The sequence below is a fragment of the Chroicocephalus ridibundus genome, chromosome 9, assembly GCF_963924245.1.
Source record: "Chroicocephalus ridibundus chromosome 9, bChrRid1.1, whole genome shotgun sequence".
In the NCBI taxonomy this organism is placed as follows: Eukaryota; Metazoa; Chordata; class Aves; order Charadriiformes; family Laridae; genus Chroicocephalus; species Chroicocephalus ridibundus.
The window spans coordinates 23,741,657-23,763,760 of NC_086292.1; the positions used below are offsets into that span (position 1 = coordinate 23,741,657).

Sequence of the window (22,104 nt, forward strand, 5' to 3'; positions counted from 1 at the left end):
ATATGCTCGATCTGAACTGCACGTGGGGAGAGACTTTCCTCTGCTGTGAGCTGGACCTGGTTCATCAGCTCATGCTGATTGCAGCTGCGGTTTTGTGTTCAGTCTTTTGGCCAGATCCACTTTGAGGTCCGTGTTCTCACACACTCCCCCTGGCTCTTGTCCTGGTGCCTGGTTAGCAAAACTGTTGAGCTTATGGCTATGCAAGAAGTAATGACCTCAGTCTAAACTAGTTTGGTGTAACAATTTGTTTAAAATACAAACCAAAAAACAACTAGTGCTGGTATTTTTTTGTCACGGGATCATTTAGTATATCCCCTGAAGTCTAGAAATGGGATGACTCAGAGACAGCAACCTTTGACCAAGCAGGGGAGGAGGTGACGTGGGACTGAGCAGCTGTGGTGAAAGGAAAGATGGAGCAGCAGGTTAAACTGGATCTTCTGCTCAAGGAAATGCAGTGGGAAATGGCAGCCTTACCTGGGCTGACTCTGCTCGATCAAAGTCAGGCTGACTGATAGCACCATCGCAACTACTAAAAGGAGGTTTTCTTCCTCAATAAAACCATCTCAAGAAGGCTTGAGATAACTTTCTTGAACTGACTTATCAGTGCGTGATAACTCAGGCTATTGTGAAAGAGTAGAACTGCACCTCGCTGAAGCACGGGGGCAGTGGAGCTGAAGTGTATGTGCGCATCTTGAATGAGGTGTGCAGCTCCCTCAGCCCAAAGGGCAGAGCAGAATTGAAAGGGTACAGAGAACGGGCCAAAAGACAGCCCGCGTGCTGGAATAGGCTCTGCTCAGCAAGCAAGCGAAAGGAACAAGGATTTTGCTTTGCAAAAGATCAGGGCTGGAGAGCAGAGCCAACAGCCACCAATGGAAACTGTGAGAGGAGTGATGAAGGGGACTAAGGAATGGCTATTCGCTATTTCTAATAATTTTAGAACCAGAGAAAAGGCTGGAACTTACCAGGTGGCAGCTTTAAAGTGAGAGGAGGAATGTTTTGTCCAGTGCTCAGTCCAGCTGTGGAGCTCCTTGCCAAAAGGTGTTGGTACTAAATGGCTGCGTGCCTTCAACATCAGTCAGAAAAACTAATGGAAAAAAGAAAACAAACGCACAAAAACCCCTCAATGAGATAGTACTGCTGGTTCAGAAATTTTTGAGAATACTAGGAAAGCAGGTCTGTAATGCTTCTACTGCTCTTATGCTCTTCCCTGGCTGTCTGTGCCAGGCTGGTGTCCGAGACAAGATGCTGGCCTGGACCAGACTTTTGCTTTGATCTCATACAGAGAAAGTAAATCTTGAACTATGTGATTCACATTTGCAAACTTTAACTCATTTACAAGAAAGTGCAGCTGGTTGTCAGGAGAAACCTATTGACTCTTCTCTCTCATGCGTGCTCTGCCCGACGCAAACAGATTCACGTTCAACAGAGCCTGAACACAGTTTGGTCTGGACGTCTCCCTGTCGAGCACAGTCTCCTGAGTTCCAGACTTCCATTATTTCTCTTCAAGCAATCAGGAAAGCAGAACTTCTTCTGGTGCAGACTTTCTTACCGTAACCCAAAGGCAGGGAAAGGGTGACGAGCTTTGCCGTGAGCAGCCTGAGCTCCACAGCACGAAACAAGCAGCAAGTACTAATGACACCAGCTTCCCTCCCCGGTGGTGGATGACTGCTGTCCACCAGTGTTCATAGAAATGAGGTAAAGAAAGTTAAATAACTGTAAAAGATGAAGCACGGAGGTTGCAAGAAAGCAGACAGCTAATGTTCACCACCACTGCCACAGCGATTGGATGCAGAGAAGAAAAAAAAAAAGGGAAAAAGACCACAAACAAAAGACACACCCTCCCCCCCAAACAAAAACCCCACAAGCATGCAAGGCTCTAACCTTCCTGCCTCTGGCTGTCCAGCGTGGAGCGCACTCAGTCGCTGAGCCAAGCCTTGGCCAAGACCCACTGCCACCAGGGCCGTCAGGCATGGGAGGCTCTCCAGCAAGAGACAGGACATGTACGCAATCCCATTTGTGTAACTCCCTGACATGCTGTGACCTCCCACGCTGTTCTTCCATCCTCTGAGAACTCCCACAGCCGCGAGACGCTGTTTCACGCGGGGTGAGAAATGCAGTGATCCCCTCTGAAAATGAGGGGTTGGCCCAAGGGAGGCTCTGGCCCTGCCGGGAGAATCCCGCTGGTGGGGACGGTCACTGGGCGGTGGTGAGCATTCCTGCTGCGGCACTGCTGGAGCACTGCAGTTACGGCAGGAGCTGGGGGCAATTGCGCTGACGGTGCACAGTACAGCACATCTACTCGCTTCAGTGCTCAGAGAAAGCAGATCTCCTCTTGCAGCCACAAAAAGAAAGCCCACAAGGCAGCTTGTAGCCAAACGTATACATTAATAAAATACTACCAGCATGAAGACAGAAGTATACGTTAATAAAATACTACCAGCATGAAGACAGGTAGAATTTCCCCAGGTGTTACATGACTAGGATGATTAAACTCAAGAGAATGACCACCAGGAATTTTAGGCCTTAGTTTTACTTTGCTGAAAAAGACCAAACACTGGTCAAATGTGTGGGACAGATTGGGAACGCAAACAGCAGTATGGGAAGGAGTAATATAGTGGTGTATTTGATGCAGCCATTGATCAGAGAAAGGAGAACGCTTAAGAGGAAAATCTGGAAATATGTAGAATCCTGCGAATTAATATTGGTTGGTTGATAAAGACTAAAACAATGAGAGGGATCTGCCATATTCCACCTGTTCAGGTAGAGGTACTGGGCTGTGAAATGACAGATCAAATTGAGGTGCCAGGCAGACAGGCTGTAATGAGAGACTTTGAGTGCTGAGGCATTGGCCAGGCTCTGGAGTTGGTGACCCGGGAGCAGCCAGCAGGAGGGAGAGTCGCTGGAGGGATCCTGGGTCCAGCTGGAGGGTGTGAGGCTGGGCAGTCCCGAGCGCGCTGCTTCCTCTGGGATCTCGGAAACGATCATTTGGGCTTGGCGTTTCCATGACAATCAGTTTGGGAGCGTTGTTTTGAAGTTTTTCATCCAGGAAACTAGATAGCAATTAGATATAGAATTAATTTGAGTTTTTTTCAACATAACCATTAAAAAACATTCCAGTGAGCATTTCTGCATAGATCAAAGCGTTTCTGGCAAGCTTTGTCCAGCCTGCTCCCCTTGGGGCCACAAGAGCCTGGATGTTACGGAGTGGAGCCCATGGGGCAGGCAGCATCCAGCCTTGTTCCCGTCACCCGGCTGCCAGGCTGGACAAAGCCTGGGGCTGCACGGTGCCCGTGGCCGGCTCCAGGCTTTGGCTTGGTGAGAGCTGACCATGCTGCTGCGGGACACCTGGAATCACGCAGCTGGAATCCAAACCCTGGGGCTGATCGTAAACCCCTGCTGTGAGTCTCCAGGGAGTCAGTTTGGTGCCATCAAACAAGACCTGTCTGCTTGTGCTGGGATGATGCTCCAGGCGTTAAGATGCCAGACAACTGTACATTCGATTTTGGAAATGCAGACTTTGATTAAATCCAAGATTTCCAAAATAAAATCAAAAGGAATGGGAGTCCAGGGGGAAAGACGCAAGCAAGGAGAAACATCAGTAAACTGTGAATCAGCGGAATCAGACTTTCCAGCTCCTCTCTTGGAGTTTCAGCAGGTCTAACTTCATTAAAAGAACTAAAAGACACAGGCCTTGATAGAGAAGCGTCTCCGTCTGCTCTGAGAGACGTGGTCGTCTGGAGCTCTGCAAACGCTAATGGGTACGTACTGTGAGCTGCACTTTCATCAGCCAGAGCTTGGCTGGCTACTGGCATTGTCTCACAGAGGTTTAGTAGATGTTCCTTCTGCACCCCAACCCCATACAGAACAGGCTAGTGCTATATTTCATCTATTGGATGTACTTTTCCAACTTCAAAGCTTATACTTTTATGAAATATGAACGCAAGTTCAATTTCTCCTTCGTTTCACCTTCCTTAGGGCCACCGATGGGGCTTGAAATGTGCCTCCACGCTGCGTGTATGTGTGCGTGCGCTGGATTTTTACCAATGCAGATGAAAAAGGCAAACCAGCCTTGTTCTGTGGCGTTCTGTAGCAGGCTGGGCTGCAGGCATCCGGGTGGCTGCCCCGTGATCTGCCGTGGAAAGCACTGCAGGAGCGGGGGTTGCTCTGCTCTTGCCGAACCCCAGTGCTGCCTCCCAGCGCTCCTGCTCTCCTGGCAGTGGGGATTATTTTTTCCTTTGGTCGGTTTCAGTTTTATAAAGAATGTATAAGCTATTTTCTTCTTGTGAGCCAAGACGCTCTCTTCAATACAGAGAGTCAAGTTATTTCTACATTTAAACTCCATGGCAGCACGTGGCCATATTGACTCCTGTTACCAACGACAGCATCGCTTAATGGCTCCAGTGCCAATAGAGGTCCAGGCACAGACTTTGGAGTTGGTTGCAACACTAGAGTCACCTTTTCGTTGTGGAAGTGATGAATGGTTTAGGCATGGCAGGCAGGAAAATAAAACCTGTCACCGGCAGACAGATGGGGGCAGCATTTCCCTGTAATGTGCGTTCCTCTCCGAATAGGTTTTCATCTTATGTTGGCTGTTAGTGTCCAAGCTCCTTCGAGAGGAGACTTGCCAAATGTTCTGCTTCCTCATATGACATTTGAGGGCCACGTTGGTTGTGAGGTATGCAGAAAATACAGGAAAAAAACAGAGGTAGGCTTTGTAACTCTGAGAGCTCGTTTATGTTAAAGAGGGGTTTTTTTTTCTCCTTTTCTAACGACTTCTTTAGCACTGCTTGTTTTGTTTTGTTTTGTTTTAATAATTGTGCACAGTGAATGGTGTATTTGCTGTTTCCCTATTTTTTAAAGGGAGGAATGGCCACAGTAGCCAATGAGCAACTGTGTTGATGAAACGAAAGTACCACAGATGTGAGTAATGGTCCTGCTACTGTGTTTTTCTGTGCTGATGCTGTTGCCTCTTTCTCTGTTCTTGTCTTCCTTGTGGCACGACTGGGCCCAGGATGACATTTAACTGTCAGGACAGTGTGGGAAGCCTCCAGCTGATATTGTTGGTCCTGGAAGGCTTTCCCCAGAGCCATCTCTGCCCCCACACCCATCACCAGTGTACACAGGCCACGTGGCGGATCCCCTGTTTTTCTTGGGATGTTTAGAGTTCGGTTCACTCCGATAGGAGGCATGGCATTCCCACAGCCAGGGTTACCCTGTAAGACCAAGCCAGCAGTGAGTAAAACCCCTCTCCCATCTCCCCGCAGTGCTGCCATGGATGAGTTTGTGTTTTGCCTTTTGGACTTTTAACTGAAAGTTATGTTCTCTGGTCCTGCTTAGCACGCGGCAGCACCGAGCCGGCACTCCTCCCGCTCGTCCGGAGAGCTAAGATTCATTAGCCTGTGTGTATCAGCTCTTGCCAGGGAAACGGTGAATAATGAGGCCTGGTTCGGGTAATGAAATGATCTCCCTCTCACATCTGATTATAGTGCTGCTTATTATTTCCTCGGTGTGTAACTTTGCTTCCCTGGAAACTTGTTTTGTAAACACTAATGACTGTGCAGTTATGGCCCGAAGTTAGAGCAGCCCAGCGGCGCTGCAGGAGCCTGGCGAGCCCTGTGGCCAGGCTCTCTGTGTGGCCACGTGTGCTTCGTTAGCGAACGTGAGGATGGAGGGTGCCAGGAAAGGCGCAGCCCTTGGCATCCATCATGAGCAGCTCACACCCTTGGTTCAGGTATCAGTGCTGTGACGCAGCCTACCTGACTGCCCTTCTTCTCTGGCTTTGAGTTTCTCAGAGAGATAGCTACCATGATCCCTCTCCATCTGTAATTTGTTAGCCAAGAAAAAGACACTTTCTTCTCATTTCTTCCTTTATTCCTTTTCTTCTTGAGTAACTTTCTTGAGTGACCAGAGCAGTGCAGGTTATTCCAGACATCTCATATAAGAATACTAAAACTGTTTTCTCTCTACTGGAATGACTTTGCTTGTATGTCTTAGAATTTAATCTGCTTTTTTTCCATGGCAGCATCTGCTTGGCAGCCTGGGGTCACAGTAAGTTAAACAAACACAGCCAGAAATCCTCATCTTTAGCCCCAGAGGGATGACCTTGCACTGTTTGCTCTTTGTCCCATTTCTACAACACAAGCCCTCGAGGTCATCAGTTTTCCTAGATGATCTTCTCACCAACCTCTGTGAGAACCTGATGACACCATCCCCACTTTAGCCATTTACTTCTCCAACTTATCATTATTTTTTTTTTAAGAATCTCCAGTTTGTACCTGTGAGAGATGTTTTGCTGAAGTCTAAGCAAAGGAGAGGTGTCCACCTGATGTGGGCAGCGCACTGGAAACATGTAATATGTTTCTGTGGAACAGCAGAGCTCAGTGCACAGGGGTTTTTCCTGAGGTTAAGGACGCGCCATGGCAGTGGAGAGACGTGCCAGGAGATGGCAGCTCTCGCAGGAGATGCTGATGAGGCTTGGGCATTGCCAGAGCAACAATGACCACCCTCGGCCTATAAAAAGCAGCCCAGGGAGCAGAAGCATGGTGAACGGGATGGGCAAACAGGGCATGGCGTGTCAGCCAGGGTGAGGGGCAGCAGTTTGCCTGAGAAGGGCACCTCTTTGAAGGAGGAGCATCCGACCAATTGACCACCGGGCACTGTTCTGTGACCACGTGCATGGGTCAAGGGCCCTTATCCTACCTCATTGACCCTCAAAGCAGATTGGTGGGCACTCATCAGAGAACAAAGGCCACAGCTCGGGCTGGGGGGTTTGCACCATCCACCCCAGCGCTAGCTGATGCCTCCACCCAGGTGGAGCTGCTGGAGGCAGAGGCTGCGGTGCAGATCTCAGACTGCAGGAGGTGCCTGGACCTTTCTCCTGGTTCAGCTCCAGCTCCAGGCTCAGAGCTGCTGCCAAAGGTGTGCCCAGGTGGAGGACCTCCTGCTGCAGGTGGCTGAGCTGCAGGAGGCGGTGGGGAGGCTGTGCAGCATCAGGGGGCTGGGGAGGAGATAGACAGCCGGTTACCACCGCAGGCTGCAGTTGACCCACAGCCAAACAGCCAAGAACTCCCACACCGGCACAGACAGAAGGAAGGGAGGCCAGTAACACAGAACAGAAGCTTGTCACTGCAAGGGCCATCAGGAGGAAGAGACTTCCCCCAAAAACTGAGGTGCCCTTGCACCACTCTGCAGTGAGGAGGGAAGACTCACTGCATTGGGAGAGACACTGGAGGTCAACCGGAACTTCTCCACGTATAACAACAAGAGCAACTAAGAAAAGGCGACGCATGATGGTTGTAGGCCACTCTCTTCTGAGAGGTACAGGGGCACCCATTTTTTAAACTGTCACTCATTTTTTAAACAGTCACTCATTTTTTAAAGAGAGGCACACACAGTTTTAAACTGAAAGTGGGTAGATTTAGATATTAGGAAGAAATTCTTGGCTGTGAGGGTGGTGAGCCCCTGGCCCAGGTTGCCCAGAGAAGCTGTGGCTGCCCCATCCCTGGAGGGGTTCAAGGCCAGGTTGGACGGGGCTTGGAGCAACCTGGGCTGGTGGGAGGTGTCTCTGCCTAGGACAGGGCGTGGCACGGGGTGGTCCTTACAGTCCCCTCCAACCCAAACCATTCTCTGATGATTGTCGTGCTGCTGGCAGTGCTCCTACAGGTTCAGGCTCCACAGGAGGGTCAGAGCAGCTGAAGAGGCTGTCAAGTCCTCCCTTCTGCAAGGCACAAACAAGGAGCAGAGGAGTCACCAGCCATGTCCAAGCCCTTTAGCCACATGCACGAGCCAGTCCCTGAGAGCGCAGGAGATGTAGCCAGTGGTTTGAACGGGGCACCAACACAAGACTGTGTCACTGTACAAACAAGGAGCAGAGGAGTCACCAGCCATGTCCAAGCCCTTTAGCCACATGCATGAGCCAGTCCCTGAGAGCGCAGGAGATGTAGCCAGTGGTTTGAACGGGGCACCAACACAAGACTGTGTCACTGTACAAACAAGGAGCAGAGGAGTCACCAGCCATGTCCAAGCCCTTTAGCCACATGCATGAGCCAGTCCCTGAGAGCGCAGGAGATGTAGCCAGTGGTTTGAACGGGGCACCAACACAAGACTGTGTCACTGTACAAACAAGGAGCAGAGGAGTCACCAGCCATGTCCAAGCCCTTTAGCCACATGCATGAGCCAGTCCCTGAGAGCGCAGGAGATGTAGCCAGTGGTTTGAACGGGGCACCAACACAACACTGTGTCACTGAAGCCCCTGGACCGCTATGCAAAGCCCTGTGTGACAGGAGATTTTTTCACTCACCTGCCCTCTCCATGCTGCACTCGAGGGACTCTGTGCATCCTTTAGGAGATGCATTTCCCTGATGGTCCTTTTGGTCACATAAAAGCTGCTGGGAGTCAATCTCATCCTACGGGTAGGCTGTGTCTCACCCAGGAGTGTTTGGAAGAGTTTTATGGACTCTTTAGAGGGATTATCAAGACACAGTTCATAAATTAGAGGCGGCACCTGGCCCTGTTATGGACTACTGTGGTGTGCATTGCTGGGACAAACTGTTCCCAGGGTAGTGCCTCCCCCTGTGTTACCCAGGATTTCCTCCTGGATGGATTACGTACATATTCAGTGTCCTGGTTCCGGTGGGGATAGGGTTAACTTTTCCTGGTATTCCATGCCATGTGAGCCACGCCCACCCTGAGCTGCCGGGGCAGGGGGCAGGAAGTTGCTGCTTAAAAGCGGGCTGGGGCGTCCGGGGTCCGGCCGGTCGGCGAGCGGTGGGGAGCGGCGGTTCCTCGCGTTTGTATATTCCCCTATCCGTGTTGTTGTTGTTGTTGTTGTTGTTGTTGTTGTTGTTGTTGTTGTTTTTTGCCTGTTCCCTTTGCTGTTCTGTTAAACTGCCTTTGTCTCAACCCAAGAGTCTTGCCTTTTCTTACGATCCTTCCTGTATTAGGAAGGCACGTGCGAGCGGCACGTGGTTCTTTGTTGCCATCTGAGGCTAAACCACGACATTCAGCCAGTCACTGAAAGGGAAAATTTGACCCCACAGTGCAGGGCCGCGTAATGATCTCAGCACGTTTATTGGCCCGATCGATGGTACGTGACTTCTCTGCAGGAGCTGAAAAAAAATATAAGTCATTCTTGTATTAAAACAAGTGTGGGGAAAAGACATTTCCACAAAGAATTGTTCAATGTTTTTAAATTAGGTTTCTTTTTTCCCTAAACTATTGACTAATGGACTGAAAAATTTCTAAATGCCTCTGTTTTTGAAGACAATGTCATTTTTCTCAGGAAAGAAAATCATTAAGTGACAAGTGAACAACGAGTCTGTCCTTGTCAGTGTGTTTCTCAGTCTCGGCTGGGGAAACAGGTGTGGAAAAGGTTTAGATTAAATAGTTCTCCAAACTCTGAGTCAAAATGTAAATTGTTAGGATTCTGACGGCTTTATTTTCCTTTCAGGGTTTTGCACGTTTTTGCTCTATGGTCCAATTCTGTGTTATTCCAGAAACCAGAGGCCTGGTGCAAAGCTCATCGAGGCATTCATTTCCTTGGTAGTAAGAGCTGCGATTTCATCACAACACCCTGAACACCTCGGAGGACTTCCCCTGGGTCCTGGGGTCTCGCATCTGGCTGCTCTCCTGTGGCGAAGCTAGACTTCGGCAGCCACCCCGCGTTTCTGCCCATGGGTAGGCGGCTGCTGCGTGTGCCAGGCCCCCCCACGCTGGAGGTGACACGCCACTTCATTGCCTCCGTGTGATCATCCCAGACCCCGGGAAACGTCACAATGGGGCTTTGCCGGAGCAATGACTAACTTTTGTTTTGCTGCCGTGAGCTTTGTCCTTCTGACACCAGCTGTTATAAACTCTGCACTTTGTACCCAGGGCACGTCAGACCCATCCCAAGTCCCTTTTCAGTATTTGCTTGCAGAAGTTAGCGCTTCTAGGTCAATTCATAATTACATTCCTGCGTCCAACAAATATTCTGTTGCATCTTAGCTAAAAACCTGGAGCCGATGGAAGGGAAGGAAGCAAGTGTGGCTTGTGGGTCCTGTTGGATACAGCAGTGTCCCTCGTTTAGGCATTTCCATTGCCATCAGGAGAGGTAGGACTGGGTTCTTGCGCTGTTCCAGAGGTGAACACACCTGAAGCAGCAAAACATCCAAGCTGTTAATTAGGGTTTAACTCACTTAGGAATAAATGTGCTTAATGGCAGAGAAGACAAATCTTCCTAGATAAGGATCGTTTGGAGATCCTTATCTTTGCAATGTTGGGCACTTCAGCTCAGACACACTTAGGGCCAAATGCTGCCCATTCTTGTGTTAGTGGCAGACACAGAGAACAACTCAGATCTTTTTCACCCAGGGGAAATGACTGCTCCTGCTGTAGAAAATAGCCAGTGTGTGTGACATCGACTACCTTTCCCTCTTAAGATACTGATGCCAAAAGACTTATAGGGTATAAATTAGGCAAGATTTACCAGAGTCAGCAGAGTCTGTGGTTTGGTTTGTGGGTTGGTCTTTTTTTCTGGGTTTGTTGGGTTTTGGTTTGGTTTTTTTTTTTTTTTTTTTAATCAGTGTGGATTAGTGTCTTCTTTGTGGTTGCTAGGCAAGATTTTTCAAATGGTAGCGATACTATCAAATTTGGAGGAACAGGGACAACATTGGCAGAAAGTGCAGGATGTCTCAGTAACTGGATAGAGGAATCATGATTTCATTCTTTTAAAAGCAAAGAGGGGAGGGACTCATTCATTGTCATTGCTCTCTTTTAGCAGATGTCGTGTTTTATTGGTAACACTCAAGATTATCAAAAACCGAATCCAAATATCCTGAAGTGATTAAAGTCTCATGCCGGTGCTTGTTTTCAGAGCTCTTTACAAACCCTCCGAGTCTGGTTGTGCTGTAAGGTGCTGTGACTGTTCTCTTGATTTGACTTGTCCATGGTAAGAAATCGTTAAGAAGCTTTTCGTTTCTTGGGATTTGCAGTTGGGTCTCCTTAGGGCAGATGATTTTGTGATATGGGGAGGATGTGACCTACCTCCTGGAGACAACTGAAGCCCCCCCCCAGGTGCTGCTGCTCCCTGGGGACCCTGGGGAGGAGGGATGGCTCTTGGGCTGGGAGTCTGCAGGTAGGTGAGACATTTCAAAGCAATTCATTGCTCTTGCTGTGTTAAATTGCGCTGATGGAGAATGCACAGTTTCGTGGAGGAATATTTCCTGACTCACTTAGAATTTCATGAGCCATGAGTCCATCCAGGACTGCTTGTTTATCTCGTCTAGGAACCAAGACTGAGCTCTGCTGCATATTTAATTAGATGGGGGGAAGGCAAAGAATTTTAAGATAAGATTATCTCCTGCTCTTCATCAGAACCCTCATGTAAAAAGTTTGCATGGCATGCAAAATAGAGCCTGGTGGTAAGCCATGTGGTTTTGAGGACACTGCACATGAAAAAAGCTTTACAGAGTAATACTTTTTCAGTTGAGTACTCTTATGCATTCTTTTGTGTATATGACTAAAAACATTCGTTGTGCAATCTTATGAAAATTAACCAGGAGATGTAAAGAGACATACGGGAACCTGGGGCTGCCAGAGGAATAAATTCCTTCATTCCTGTGGCTGTTGAAAGCAGCAGCAGCAGAACAGGTGAAGAGGACCCGAGTCCAAGTTTCTCATTGCTGTAATAGGCTGACAATAATCAGAATTAAGGTATTGGGAATGACAGTGTAAAGCCAGTCAGAAATCAAAGAGCAATGGATTTTTACAAAGAACAATGTATTTTATACTGTGGCCTTTCAGTTCCAGTTCTGCAAAGGCTTTTGTGTACATTTAAGGAGGGGGAGGACAACTGGCTGCTGGTCCTCGCAGCGAAGTTGGGGTCCGAGGTGGCAAGAGAGTTGTGAAGATGTTGCAGAACCGGGATGGAGCCCTGGGAGCTTTTGTGTTTATTTTTCCATCTTCGGTGCTGGCACCGGCGTGCAGCAAGTGTTGCAACTACCCATCGCTCTCGCACAGAAAACGGGGATGTCGAGAGCCTGCGCCGCCACCCCAGCTGCGAACTGTCCTCTGCTCTCTCTGAGCCAGCCTGCTCCTTTGTAGCTCAAAAACCTTCGGGTCTGTGCTCTGCCCGTGCAGCAAGGGTCAGAGGAAGCCGGGGGACGTCTGTACAGCCACTCGGCGTGTGAGCTGTTATCTGCTCTGCCCAGGCCCTGCTGAGGAGCCTGCTCTCCTCCTGGCAGGAGGATGTGGGAAGAGGAGGAGATGGTGCTTTAAGCCTAGTCTTGCTGTTTCTGCATCCCTGAACAAGTTGTTACCGCTGTACAACAGACTCCCTGTCAGGAAATAATGGTTGCACTCCGCTAATGAGTCACTGATGGGTATCAAGCGGTGGCCTGGTGAGGGGAGTGAATGGATGAGCCTCATGGGGACCTTCTGTAACCTGGGCGGGGGGATGTGCGTGTACCGGGCTGGGCACAAGACGCCTCTAAGGAGGACTAAGGCCACCATGCTCCACACAAGGCTACCACGGTCCCAGAGCATCCTGCATCTCTCTGCCTCCCAGGAGGGGATTCAAGATGCTCTGGGCCAGAGAGAGATCCACAGTGCACGAGGGAAAGCTTGATTCCCTAACGCAGTGCCGTGTACAGCTTTTTATTAGCTTTCATGCACTGCAGTAAATTATTACAACAGCGCCAGAGAAACGAGTAAAATTCAGGAAAAAGTAACTGCCTTTGTGGTTTCATGAAGACCTCTGTGTCTTTGCGCTTCTAAATGCTGGCATACTAAATCCTGAAGTTCTTTTTTTGCTCACAGCAGACAAGATTAATACAGCTGTTAGCTGCTGTGTCTTCTAGGGGAAATAGCTGGCAACCCCTAGGTGGATAAGCACTGGAGGCCTGAAACCCCCACGATTTTCTCCACGTTTGAGAAACTAAGAGATAAAATAAAAATGTTCTTTTTTTTTTTTTTCCCCCTCTTCAAGTCCATAATCAGGCAGGACATAAAGACAGTTGATTTTGCAATAAGCCTTTGGGAGAGTGCCTGTTAAAGTGAAAATGCTCTGCACGGCCAGAGCCCCTGTGGGGCTGGGCGGCTCCAAGGGCGATGTGAGCGTGGCGGCAGCACGTCCCATGGGTGTCCCGGTGTACAGAGCTGGTTTTCCACTCAGCAGCCTTTCTGCAAGGCGAGAAAGGGCCCTGCGGGATGCTCTGGGGTGCCAAGCGCTTTAAACTTCATGCTATAAATGCCCCTTTCCCCTTCCTCACGCCCATCTTGCCCCAGGGGAACCCTGAGCAGGACACAAATATCCTCAGTGACTTTACCAGGTTTCCCTTCTGCTTCTTCCAGCATAATCACATCCCCTGATTTCTGCTTGTTTGCAGCTGGAAGCTCAAACCACCATTTTATTTATTTATTTATTTTTCTGTATGCGTTCGTAGTCTGGAAATGGATCTAATTTGCTTTACCAAATTATAAGCAAATTAAGCTAAACGCATTGTGGTATGTCCGGATGCGTTGTGAAGCTTTCATGAAAGAGCAAAAATCACATTTGTCATTGCTGCGAGTTTCTTCTTTCCTCAGTATCAATAGCTTTGTCTTCTCAAAAAACATAAAACATCTCTATAAATGGGAGAGTTTTTCCTCGGGGCCAGGAGGCGGGTGGCTGGAGCTGCATCTGTCTCATGTCTTTCGTCCTCTCAGCCCTTAAAGAATATTCTTGCCAACATCCCGAGCTCTATTTATTCCCTTGCAGTTCCTCCCCTTGCTGTTAGACACACTTTGATTATCTGCAATGTTGCATTTGATAGTATTACTAAATGGTTCTGAAAATTTTCCTTTCGGCAACAGCTTCTTCCCTTTCAAATGGAGTTTCCCCCCCCCGCCCAGTTGTAAATCAGCTTTAGAGCCTTGTATGTCTAAGGAGAGTAAATACCCCACTGCTCCAAACGAGACAAGTCGTTTGCATTTCCATTTCCTGGCCCATCAGGGAGAATTTTGTGCAAAACGGCAGGAGAAATGTCAAAGTGATAAAATAGCATTGGTTTTGGTTCATGCTCTGGTTAGAACAGCTGATGTTATGGAAAACATCCAGCACTGTCCAGACTTCGTGGAGACTGAATTCAAAGACGACAAATACTTTATAGGTACTGCTACATTTCAGTGACAATTTTACTGACTGACAAATGCTACAACGCCTAAGGTTTTTGATATTATTTCTTAGTTTACTGATTATAACCCAAAATACATTTCTTTGCCAGGGAAGTTTGCAGCCTGGATGTGAGAACAATTTCCCATCTGCATTTATAGCCACAAACATCGGCTTCAGTTTCCTTCTGCCAAACCACATCTATGCTGAGATAGGGCAAATGTGGCTCCTCTTCAAAAAGTCTGTCTAACACAACTGATTCGCCAGATTATTTTTTAGCTGGGAACAATTTAGAAGTCTAACAGCTCAACTGGCTGTGATAATTAGCAGTCACTAAGCCTGTCTTTGGGGAAATACAGTGTGCTGTCCTATTTCAGCCCCACCATAGCAAGGACTGGGAAAATACCGTCAGTCCAGTCCCCGTTGCCCTCCTCCGTGGTGCCGTGGGGTGGGTGGGGAGCGGGGCAGGGTCCACGGGGGCCGGGTGGAGCTGCCGGGGAGTGATCTCTGCCCGCCACGCTCGCAAGGTGTGTCCTTTTGGCAAACACGGCCAATAAACTTAACTAGTCATCGTGACGCAAGCAAAATCTGCTGGCAGCCAGGGTGGAAACGCAGGAAGGGGTAGTTTTATGTTCATAACGCCCAGACATGGCGGGTGCTCGGCGTGGTGCGGGCAGGATGCTGGGGATGCTGCTGGGGCGCAGCCCCGGGCTGTGGCAGTGGGGGGCTCGGATGGTCCTGCACCCTGCCAGAGCCGTCGGCAACAGAGCCAAGGGTGCTCAGGAGGCGGCTTTGCAGACGGCTAATCCAGGTGGGTAGAGAGGCTTTGGTCGCTGTTTTGCACTGCAGCACAGAGGGAAAGGGTATTTGCAGGAAAGGACAAGAAAATGACCCCGTTCTCCTCTGTGGTTGTGTTACCGCAGTGCCGCATCTCCTGGGGTCACAAATGCTCCCAAGACACGGGGCAAAGTGAGAGCCCCGACCAGTGCAGTGCACAGGGATGAAGTTGTTTGGTTTTTCTTGCTAAATAATCCTCCTACGGCAGCAAATACAAACTGACACCTTCATGTCAGGGAACCAGTTAATTAGAAAGAAATAAATAAATGTTCCTCCTTCCCCCCAGCTGCCAGGTTTCGGGAGGAGGACCGGTGCACGTCCCCACAGGTGCCTGGCTGGTGCAAGTTCTGCCCCCGTGCCCCCCGCCAGCTGACATCCACCTCTGCGCGGGGGCAGGACAGGCCACGGGCCCGGGCTGCTCCCGCGTGGGCAACCTCCCTGGCGTGGAGGTAGTTTCTCTTTTTAATCTGCAGCACCCCCTCCTTGGCCGTGCCTTCGCATGCCCCTCGCCCCAGCGAGGCTGGGCTGCCCACGCTCCCTGGGAGGGCTGCGGGAAATCCAGCATCGTCTTCCCTGGGATGGAGACTGTCCTTTTAGCGATCCATCCTGCTGCTTGCTGCACATCTGATGCAGACACTTGCTGGTATTTCAGATGTAGCTCTCCCGGTCTCACTGTCACTCTGCAAGAGAAACAGGAGAAGCAGGAGATTACATTTTCCCAGGCGGGGGTTTGGGTGCCAAGCGTCACAGCTGGGATTTTTCAGCCAGTCACAAGTCCTGGCACGCATGAGCTGGGCTGGAGCCCAGGCACTGACTGTGATTTCACGGTCTCAACCCGGAAGAGATGCTCCCTGTGCCCTGCTCGGTAGTGGCAGTGATCTCCTTGCAGCCAAGCACCAGCGATCCAGCAGCAGCCAGGGAGTGCGGGACACTGAGACTGGGGGCATCTTCATCTCCATCCCTTCCTGCACACCCTGGTCACCCACAGGGCATTTCTAAACACCAGCCCCACATCTGCAAGCCCAGGGCACCGCAACCTGGCATCTTGGGTGCACCTACCAGGGTGTGCGAGCAGTCCCAGCCACCTGGTGATGACCACCGGTGTGGCAGTGCCAAAGCCAGGATTAGAGCTAGCCATTGCTTACCCTATTTTTGCAGGGTCTCCCTGCTGCTGCCCTCGCCGTGGCCTGTCGTTGGGCTTGTTTCCATCAAGAGGAGGCAGAGTCCCTCTCGGGTGGTGCTCAGGGTGACAGCATGCTAATGGCATCACCGCGGTAGTCTGCCGGGGTGTAATGTATCATCATTAGAGTACGGTGACATGGTACCCAGCTTGCATGAGAATGACTGCCAGCCTCCCACCATCTGTATTTTAACGGGCCTCGTCTCTCCATGAGCGCTTGCAGAAGGAGATGCTGTCGAGGAGTTATTAGTGCTGCCAGGCTGCTGGCAGTTTGCTTAACTCGCTCGTTGGGCCCTTCAAAAGCAAGGTGCCTGCAGGCTGAGAGCATGCTACGGGCTTGGGCAACCAGCCCCACATCCTTTACCCCCTTAATCACAATGGCTAAAAGAGATTTTTAGTTTAAAACCCACCTAAACTAAAGGGAAAAAAAAAAAAATTGGGCGGAATGAAATAAGCTGCAAGGGTAACAAAGCATCTCACACCAGTTGCTGAGTCCTTTTGACACTAGAAAGCGCATTTAGCTCTCAGAATAGAAAAGTGCCATTCTGAACTCTCAGTCCTTTTCCCCCTGTAACGACAGCTTTTTTCCTCTTCCCCTTTAAGCCTCGCTCTTTGTTTTCTTTTATAAAATCTCTTACAGGTTACAAAGCGTTCAAAAATGACAGAAGGCCTACAAATTTTGATAAAAAGGTGTTAGTATGGGCAGGACGCTTTAAAAAGGAGGAGGACATTCCCAAGCACATATCGTAAGTAGATCTGTTTTCTTCTGACATGAAATTCCTTTGCCTGAGTGATGCTCTTGGATGTAAACATACAGACTAAGACCACAGTTTACATCGCTCAGAAGCGTGCTCACATGGTGAGGATTAGTGCTCCTCCTTGCTGACGAGGCCTGCTGCTCCTGGTGTCCAAAAATAATCAGAATTTTTGGGAGCATGAACTTTTTGTTGTGCCCTGTGAAGTTGACTGGACTCACTTGTTTTCGATATCGTAAGTTTCAGACTAAGCTGAAGAGTCTTTTGCAGGACAAGTGGCTTTGTAACTTGGAAGGCATCACGGTAAAATATCATCCGCTTTGGGTTTTTGCAATCTTTGCTAGGTTTTATTGATTAGCAATTAATAATGCTACATTTTAAAAGGAAGCTGGGGATATACGCAGCTTTGGTGGTAGACATCTCACACAAGTTCCTCAGGTCTGGGCTACGGTTTCACCCCTTTGTCGAGGCATTTTGTTAAAGGGTTGTCACTCAGTGTTGGGGACCTAATGCTGCCTGACTTGTGACACCCCGGGGGCTCCTCCAGCTGGCCTTCCCCTTGGAGGTGTCAGCAAATCCATGGCTGGACAGGATTTCATGGATGACTCATTGCCACGCTGCATTCTCTTGCAAGCGTGAATTGTGGGATAAATGCCGTGAGTCACCCATGGAAGGTGGTGGAGATTTCCTGGCCAGGGCTGTGGCGTTTCAGCTGCTTGGGAAGAAACTCCGCGTGGACGGTGTGACCATCCATGCCAGCGCAGCCCAGCCTCCCGCCGTGGGCAGGGGCTGCTAGGGCTGGTGCCCGGCAGAGGGTACGGTGCGGTGGGACGGGGCTGCAAGGCACCGCCTGCAGCTGGGGTGAGATGTGGCCACAGACCCGTCACCCCTCGCTGTGCTTCTTCGCTCTGTGAAAACTCTCCGTTGCTCTTAGCCAAAATGTCGCGTACGTGATTTTATTCTGCTGAGGGAGGCATTGCCTGGCCCCGGTGGCATGGCCCCAGCGTCTCCTGGTGCTGTGCAACACCCCGCACCCTGCCCTGCAGCACCCAAAGCGGGGGCCCTCATAACTCCATTATCACGGTGGTAAGACTTTCCTGTCCTTGTCGTTTTTCAGGTGTTCACTCCCATGTACAATAAAAGAAGGTGGGAGAACGGGATTTGTTATTCCTGTTGTAACTGACAACTGCTGGGAGTAGCAATACCCCATCTGTGTGGGAGGGGGGCTAAATCTTTCCCCCGTAGGCCAACTTTTCGAGTCCTCCTCCAGGCACTTGCAGAAAGAGAAGGCTGAAGCACGCTTACATTAATGGGCAGTTTCTGCAAGAATTCAGGATGCATTACGCAGCTCCCCGTGATCTCATTTCACCGGCAGGAGGGAAACTCTGCTCTGTCCTCTACAGGTCTGAGGTCCTCGATGCAGCAAGGAACAGCGTCAGGATAAAGGTTTGCTACATCATGATTGCACTGACCTTGCTGGGCTGTTTGGCCATGGTAATCACAGGCAAAGAGGTGAGTGTTGTTTCTGGGTGAAGTGAACCGAGTCACTTAACATATGGGCTGTGCATGCTCTCTTTGTAAATAAGTGCCTGGGTGACAGGTATGTTTGAGAATAAGTCCATACGAGCAATATTTGCACAGGATCTGTGCCACCCCGTTCTCCAGAGAGGAGATTGGCATGGGGAAGCACAGCTTGCTGGTTGATGCGTTCCTTCTGACCCACTTTGCCATAAACCCGTGCAGTACAGCCCTCTGTATCATGGTATCTCGGCAAAGAGGCCAGTCCAAAGGTTGTGGAGGAGCTCAGACAGTGTCAACGGTGCCCGGTCCTGCCCTGCATCCATGGGCCATGAAGTTCCTGCCACCCTGCCTGCCCGGCCTGCGTGCCACCATGGCCACCAAGAGCTGTGACACTCGCTTCTGCCCATCCCGCCGGTGGGGAAGGAGGGTCTCCAGCCTGACCTGCGTGTCCCAGCGCACCTCTAAACAATTTACACTGCTAATCAGAGCTGCAAATGCTGAACGCTTGGTAAAACAAGGAAACTCATTAACTTCTGTCGCTGCAAAATATCAAAAAGGACAGTGGGATGTCAAAGCAAGGGGTGCAAATGTGGGGAAATTCAGTGGTGGGAAATGTGTGCATGCAATGATTTTCACCATTTCTTTTCAAGGCTGCTAAAAGGGATCGCACGCTGCTGACGATGAACATAGAAAAGAGGGCCAAATGGAAGGCTGAGGTGGAGAAAGATGAGGAGACAGCTGCTGGGAAGCCACAATGATTGGGAACAGATTTCTTTTAACTGCAGGAGATAAGTGATTTGCACACACGGCATATGTACCTGTCTTCATTTAAATCTTTGGAGCTTTTTAACTGAAACTCTCAGGGCAAAGATTTCACTGCTTAAAAAGTGCTCCATACAAACTGTGAAACTCTTACGGAAACTCCAAGAGCTGCTTTCTGTGGCCTCTGGTCTTTGACGCTGGGTTCTGCTGAAATACAGAAGTTTCTTCTAAACGGGAAAGTGTGGGAAGGACGCATGCAGGACTCCTCAGCTCAGGATTGGCTTTTTGTGGCGCTGCTGATGCTCAGTGTGGCCGTGTCTCCTCACAGCCAGGAAGGATGCGGCCCTGCATCAGAGATCATCCCGTTCTGTGCAATGCCTCCAGGGCAAACAGCCTTGGCCAAAGGGGCCTAGGGCAAATATGTTTTGCAAGAACCAAGAGGCCAATTATCTCTACCTCTGAGCCTGCTGCCATCACTGTCCCCTCTCCCTCCCCTCGCGGGGTCCCGTGGCCAGGGGAGAGCGGGGACACGAGCATGAGGAGGGGCTGGGAAGAAGGAGGGGAGTGAGCAGACCCTGATGACTGATGTGGGCCAAAAGGGGCTTTGGGACAGATGGCAGCGACGTGGAGTGGTAGCGTGGGCACCTGGAGTGGTTCGGTTGCTGTGGGGCAGCCCCGGGAACCCCTGCCCAGCTCAGGGAGCCTGCCCTGGAGGTGCCTCTTGTCCTGTCGCACCTCACTGGTTTCTCGGCTTCTGCTTCTAGTCACCACCACGGAAGTTCTCTAACACTTGGTTGTGATTTTAGTCAGGAGTAATCATTAATACATGGTTTGCTAAAACTGGATTCTTTTTAATCATCATAGTTCATTAATTCATAATAAAACAGCTGTTCAATTATATCTAAAACAAACGCATCTCTTCACAGCTTCATTTAAAGGGTCACCCAACTCTCTGGGACGATGTTGAACAGATGGGAGATATCCTAATGAAGGACTGAATGTTTCGTTTTCAGGAATTGATTAAACTTCAGCTCATGCTTGTGGGCGCTGATGGTCTGAGCCCCCGTGCGTCATTCGTAACCCCTCGAGACCCGTAAGAGAGGCTGGTGGAGCTGGGTGTGCTGCGTGGGGTGCCAAGGGACACGGAATGACAAACCCAGCCGCCTTACCCTGGCTGCCGTAGGAGGTTGCAGATGCTGTAACCATGCTCAGCCTTTGTGCAGTGTCCTGAGCATCGCACCAAGGCTTGGCCTTTGCAAGGTTTGTTACTTGGAGCGGTTGCACTCGTGCTCTGGGGAAGGTCTGGAAAGCTCCTGCTCAGGTTTCTGAGGTTTATTGTGTCAAAAATGACATCCGCTCATCGTTGGTGTGCCACTACACGAACACGCTGCTGGCAAGGACGGGCTGGGGCATCGGCAGGCGGTCGGCGGTTGTCGGGCTCTGGGACTCCATCTCTCTGATGCTTCTTAGGAGTACTTTTCTCCACGTTCCACAGCCGTTGAGGGTGAGGAGTGAGTGTGAGGGGGCTGTGACATCTGTCACAGCTCGGTGTTTGCAGTCCTTGTTTCTGACTCACAGCCCCGTGCAGTAGAGTTTACCGAAAGTGATGTCTGCTCCCTGTGGTATTCCTCAGGAAGCACATCTCGGGGAAGTGAGAATAATGGTCTAGGACAAGCACAGAGCAAACAAGTCTCGGCTGAGAAGGCATTTTTGCCTGCACAGGTAATATGGGCTCTTTCATTTCACGTGACTTGGTTTTCTTGGTGAGCGCAATAAACCTCAAGAATTACCTCAAAGTTGGTGTTCATTTGGGGATAAACTAAACCAGCTCTGGTCAGTCTTTTAGATTTTTCTTTTTTTTTTTTTAATTCCTAAATGGCTTTCATGTGCCCTTTTTAAGAAGGGACACATAACACTTAAAGAAACCCATTTTGAATCTTGTAAACAAATCCACATCCCCGTTCTGAGCTTCCCTGACTTACAAAGGAAAGGAGATGACCATAACCGTATATAAAGAACAAGTAAATTAATTGTGACTTGTTCAGCTCACTTCCCTCTGCCTTGGAAAAAAAAGGCTGCTTCAGGTGTGAGCTATTATCAAATACTCTTAAACAGCCCCAGTCTCTGTTGACTAGTGCATAAAGCTGCTGCATTACACATCATCATTAAGAAAAAGGGAAAAAATCAATTCCTCCTCCCTGAGCCACTGATGACGGGCCACTTCTGAGCCACCAGATGACCCAGGTGCTCCTGGGCTCTCACAAAGAGCTATGACTATTATGTAGGGAATGATCTTTTACCAGCCCCGGCTACACGATTATTCACTTTAATATCATAACATTCCCTCAAAAATCAGTTGGGCTAATCACCGGCGTGCTCTCGGTGGGTGGTGGGTGGCTGCTGGTGTAGCACAGCCCTGGCTGGAGCCGTCCCCTGTAAGTAGTTGGGGATGCCAGCAGAGGACATCGCACCGCCCATGCCTCTCCAACTCTGGGACTTATCACTGCTTGTTAAAACCGGCTTCCATGTGTGTTTGCAAAGTCCTTTGACTCTTCTCTTGAAAAGCTTCTAATTAACACAGCTTCATGGATGTATAATTGGCTAATCCTCACCACCTTAGGGTCGTGGTGGGATTTTTTACTTCTCCTCTCATCTCTATTAGTTCAGAGTCACACCTGATCCCCAGTCGTTTAAAAAAAGGGATGGGAGTCGTTACTAGGTAGGAGCTTTTCATCCCTTTTTCAATAAAGTAACCTGTCTTTCCCTAGCCGGGCCTGAGGACAAGGTGAGGGGTTGGCTCCCCTCTGAGGATAGAGCTGGGAGCGTGCTGGGCTGCCACAATGCTCGGGGAGACCAAGGGTGAGTCCTTTCAATCCTCACCTCCTCGTTTACTGCTCTGTACCGGCAGGAAAGTAATGCTT

The 22,104-nt window shown here is 49.8% G+C and overlaps 1 protein-coding gene across 1 annotated transcript; it reads left to right on the forward strand.

Moving 5' to 3' along the window:
* Positions 1-14,748: 14,748 nt before the first annotated feature.
* On the forward strand, positions 14,749-20,884 carry LOC134521148 (protein FAM162B-like). The gene is made up of 4 exons (XM_063347310.1): positions 14,749-14,939; positions 16,786-16,891; positions 18,304-18,412; positions 19,072-20,884. The coding sequence occupies exons 1-4, from the start codon at positions 14,777-14,779 to the stop codon at positions 19,177-19,179; spliced, it is 486 nt and encodes a 161-aa protein (XP_063203380.1). The 5' UTR covers positions 14,749-14,776; the 3' UTR covers positions 19,180-20,884.
* Positions 20,885-22,104: the final 1,220 nt, after the last annotated feature.

Coding starts and splice junctions, on each gene's coding strand:
- LOC134521148 (XM_063347310.1), top strand. CDS start 14,777: ATGGCGGGTGCTCGGCGTGGTGCGGGCAGGATGCTGGGGATGCTGCTG. Junction 14,940..16,785: donor TTTGCAGACGGCTAATCCAG/GTGGGTAGAGAG, acceptor AATCTCTTACAG/GTTACAAAGCGTTCAAAAAT. Junction 16,892..18,303: donor GACATTCCCAAGCACATATC/GTAAGTAGATCT, acceptor TGTCCTCTACAG/GTCTGAGGTCCTCGATGCAG.